Consider the following 4,578-nt stretch of genomic DNA (forward strand, 5'->3'; position numbering starts at 1 on the left):
GCACCATCTGTCCTGTGACATCTGTAGTCAGATCACCCGGTTCAAAAGCAAAGAGATTATCACCTCTTCAACTCTAATTATTACTGTCAGAGGCTTTGAAGATGGAGAGGTCCATTGCATGTTTTAGCCTTTTGGCATATTTCCACAGTTTTTCGGTTCTCACATTTAAGAATTACATTCCTTACATGAAGGAAAGTAATGAACTTGAGATGCATGGCCCCCAGGCTTATAGGATTGCCACGCCTCTAACTGTCCAGGTGTCCCCCTGGAGGAAGGGGGATTGATGATGAGGTGTCCAAACACTGGTTAGGGAGACATTTACCTGAGTATACTCATCATTTAGCTCATATGTCACCTTATAGACGGCTACTGTCCTCAGTGTTGCCTGTCTGGATTTCAGCACTGCTGTGGTCCAACTGTAACAGGCCCAGGATGTTTCACTACTCTTTAGGGATTTCATAAACCATTTCTGGAGAATGAATAGGTGACATATGTATTTTCCATTAGTACCATTTAAAAATGGTGCTTTTGTGTAGGTGTCGAAAGCAATCACCTTGTCAAGCCGGTGCCATTTTAAGTCACTAGATGGCATTAGAACCAAAACAATGTAATTAAACATGTCTCTGGCAAGCTGTCTTGTAGTGCATGCCTTCTTATACAATCAGATTATAATTGCATTGCAATTCCATTGGCACCTATCCCTGACTTTTACAATGACCCAAGACAATCCATAACCTCTTTCTGGCCCCGTGGAGTTACTAATGACCATGTTTTGAAAAAGACAGGAAGGAAGTACAATGGCCTCTTCTTGAACCATACATTCATCCAAATTGTATCTGGCATACCAATCAAATAGAGTTCTGGTGTACACTTCACTTGTGCGGCAACATAGTCGATAGATTTGGTCAGCAAGCAAACCAACCTAGGTAGGAATTACCACAGACAGATGTTGGAAACCCTTAAATGTTATTCAAAGTTTCATTTAGAATTTGCCTGTGGAAGAGTACAGTTTAATGAAATCAAATTGAATGTTGTTATTGGCATTAATAACTGTTCCTGACCTAATGGGCATATTTAAATAACAGACATAATCTTTTACAGGCTTTGATATTTCAAACATCCATGGAGTGACTGCAACCTTCCTGTGGCTGATTAATAGCAATGACTGTCTGTCTGTCTGCACAGCTCATGAACGCGCTTCGCGATGGCTGTTTTTTCGATGCTCTCTGCGTGCCTCGCAGGAATGTTACACAGACCCCCCTCCATCCCCCTCATAGCGCTGCATCCTGAAGTCCAGACTGTCTACCATTGTGTGCAGATGGAGCTGTGTCTCTCATCCTCCCGTAATGGCTGAAGGGCCACGCTGCAGTGTGGAGCGAGCCAGCAAATATGCACTGTACTATGCAGGAATGCGCCTGGCACTCCTGTCTGCCCTCCAGGGGGGCCACAGGGAGAGTGGAAGGGGAATTGATTTAATGAGACCCTAAAATCACTTAACCCAGACCAGGTGCTACATGTCTCACTGGAGCTGGGCAGACAATAGAATGCCACTTTCAATTTACAACAGTAATTTCCTGTGGAAAAGAGAAAGTCTGGACAGTCAACTTGTATATGCAAAATGTTTATTGTATGACAATGTTAATTGCTTCGACACAAATAAAATAGACCACATTTACAAATATATTATACCATAGCTATAAAACCATTTATCCTATTAGCACAGTTCGAAACATATAACATCCATGATGCAAACAATAGTGGAAACAACAAATAGTTACAATGCCCTTATATTTTCTTCCTGTACAAAAATAGTTCTATCTCCATAAGTAGTTGAATCTAACCTATATAATATTTAAATAATGATATCTGAAATATCTTATATACAAACTGGCAAACAAAAATATACATAGATAGATTGCACATGTGTTTTATACAAAACATATTCAAGTATAGTTCCATCCATTGTGGACTGGCACAGATATTTCATACAATCTCTAATGCATTTCCCTCATACAGTGACCAAAAACTTCAGCTTCATAGCTCTTTATTATATGTCCATCTCCTTATGTCTTATCTCCCTGTTTGGTATGGACCAGATGTCTTTGGATGTATTTTAGGTCCACGTAGATGTCTGACTGAGAAGGCTGGGACTGAAAAGTGCAGATGAGTATAGAGGGTTTGGTGAAATTGGCTCCTGTAAATCCACAGGGTAAAACTCAAAGTTCAGGATCTGCAGAACAGGTTTATAGAGTCCCAGTATTTACGCAGTGGACTCTTCTCTGAGTCTGTACCGCTGTATTGACCTTGCTCCTCTCCCACAGCTGGGCAGAGATAGCACCATCCTCAGCGTCTCTCCTTCTCTCTCTTCACGGTGCCATCCAGTGCCTGTAGACCAGCTGTCATTTTGGCGCTCTGCATCGCCAATGCCTCTGCTAAGTCCAGCTTCCAGAGGCACTGCAGCTATCGCTCAGTACTCACGTCTGGAAAAAAATGCACTGGAGAACATTTGGAAAAAGTCTGAGGCATTTGGAGAATTTTAGAACAGGGCAGAGACACTAAGCCTCGGCTGCTGCTCTCCTCCCCTGTTCCTCCCCCGTACAAGTCCAGCTCATGTCCGTCTGAGCAGCTCCTCCAGCTTGTGAACGTGTGAGTCTGCGTTGCCCCACACAGGCCTCAGCCTGCCCCCCTCCAGCCTCAGTGTGGCCCTGCGCTCAGGGAGGGAACGACGTCTCCGGCCGTAGCCGTGTGGGCTGATCTTGTCGATGGGTGCACTACCAATCTTTAGCTTGTTGTTGAGCTGGTGGATGCGGTGGGCCAGGTCGTGCACAGTGCAGGTGCCCAGAGAGCAGCCTGGTCTCCAGGCCTGGTTCACTGAATTTTTGGACCTCTTGGTTCGGACACTGATGTCAGTGCTGGAAGAGAGAGGAGGGAGAGGACCATTAATTAATGCCTTGCATTCCTGAGCGGACACAACTTGGCTCAGAGATCCCCTCCGCAGCTTGCTTACTTTAATGACCGTTGTTTGACAATGGTGATTAGTCTCTTCGATTTGAAATCTTGATTTCACAAGGATAACGAAATAGCACCATGCACATTGAGTTATTTAAAGGTTTGTATGGTATAGGCTTTTACCTGGAATGAGGAATCAGGGTGTCCCTGACGTCTTCTGGGCTGACAAACTGTACAGACTCTGCTATCCTCTCTGCAGAAAAACTGTTTAGATCTCGTCTCAATCTGCTCTGCATCCATATGCTCAACCTGGGAAAGAAGAAATCCAACGCATTAAAAACTGTTCAAAGAAGTCTACAAAAATACACAACAGTATGTGCTGATATCATGGTCACTATGCATTGTAGCAGACTTATCTTGACAAATAGCTCATCAATTAGCTCACCTCTTTTTGAGCTCTGGGCTAATTTCAAGTTGGAATCCAGCCACACTCTGTGCAATGGTGGCCAGCAGACAGCCGTAGAGGAAAGACTGCAGGATCAGTTTCATTTTGACTGGTACCTGTGGGGAAAGTGGGAAAAAAACGTGTTAGTTATTTACTTATTAACGATAACTTACTTAGTAACCTCCTATCATTATATGTGACCCCCACAAACCTCTTGCTGTTGCTTACAGAAGAGTCCAAAAGCCAAGTTATTTGCACTTCTCATTCATTTATTTTAAATGTCACACTAAGGTCACATTTTGTTCTCTCAAGTAAACTTTACAACCAAGTTGCAGGCCCTGGCCAGTGAAAAGCAGGACACAGTCTATAGATGACAGAGTTTCCTCAACTAGAGTAAGCTTTAACCTCCCCTGAGCAAAGTCAATCCCATTCAGTCAATTATATCCATAACCCAAAAATAACAGGTAAAGAGAGAGATAAGCCTTATTTGGTATTTTTGCCTGACGTCCACCACCCCCCACAGTCATGCACAAGAAGACCGGCACTCCTTATATAATAAGATTGATAACCTGTCATTGTCTAACGCACTTGAGCTCCTGATAAAGCCATCTGTAGCAAACAGAGCAACAGTCAATATCTGGTTCAATTGAAAGTACATACCTGAAATCCTTCAATAATTCACTTGGGTGATAAAGTAGTTATAGTAGAGTCAGTGTGGAGAGAGTATTCCAAAGGCTTCTTGAAGTTGCTGTTGGTGCTGAAAGGCAGCTGTGACACTGTGCTAATAGTCTGTACACACCAGACGATGAGCCTTTATAGTGGAGGTGGGAGGGGCTCACTGACTGACACACACAGACTCATCCCAGTCCCACTACTCCACCTCACACAGCCCAGCACTGCTGGAAGCCTGCTTTATCAGTGGAATAATACAACAACATAGCAAACCCAGGAGAATAATAAAGTTTGAATAAGCCAGAAGTAATTCAATAAATATTTGGGTCATATGAGTGTGATTTACTGTAATACTTGTTAAGGAATGTTGTTGTTTCCTGCTTTTCATTGACAGAATCTTTCATTGTGATTTGAAATTCACATATTTACAACTTTCTTTTTATCAAATGCATTTATAAAGATTACATTTAAAAAAGTATGTCTTCTCAAACACATGAGGAAATAATGATTCT

General features: G+C 42.7%; 1 protein-coding gene across 1 annotated transcript; it reads right to left on the reverse strand.

The window, feature by feature from the left end:
* Nucleotides 1–1,605: 1,605 nt before the first annotated feature.
* Nucleotides 1,606–4,173, reverse strand: LOC124033123 (pro-adrenomedullin-like). Its single transcript, XM_046345063.1, has 4 exons — nt 4,055–4,173; nt 3,395–3,510; nt 3,133–3,258; nt 1,606–2,912 (listed from the first exon to the last, which is right to left on the reverse strand). Exons 2-4 carry the CDS (start codon nt 3,496–3,498, stop codon nt 2,609–2,611), a joined length of 534 nt encoding a protein of 177 aa, XP_046201019.1. The 5' UTR covers nt 3,499–3,510; nt 4,055–4,173; the 3' UTR covers nt 1,606–2,608.
* Between the last annotated feature and the right edge of the window lie 405 nt (nt 4,174–4,578).

Source organism: Oncorhynchus gorbuscha, linkage group LG04 (assembly GCF_021184085.1).
Source record: "Oncorhynchus gorbuscha isolate QuinsamMale2020 ecotype Even-year linkage group LG04, OgorEven_v1.0, whole genome shotgun sequence".
Lineage (NCBI taxonomy): Eukaryota > Metazoa > Chordata > Actinopteri > Salmoniformes > Salmonidae > Oncorhynchus > Oncorhynchus gorbuscha.

Bases quoted from the DNA above. Each gene is read 5' to 3' on its own strand.
- LOC124033123 (XM_046345063.1), bottom strand. From the start codon at position 3,498: ATGAAACTGATCCTGCAGTCTTTCCTCTACGGCTGTCTGCTGGCCACC. The intron at 3,259-3,394 runs GTGAGCTAATTG...CTTCTTTCCCAG, and splicing joins AGCCCAGAGCTCAAAAAGAG to GTTGAGCATATGGATGCAGA. The intron at 2,913-3,132 runs GTAAAAGCCTAT...TCTCTCTTCCAG, and splicing joins ACCCTGATTCCTCATTCCAG to CACTGACATCAGTGTCCGAA.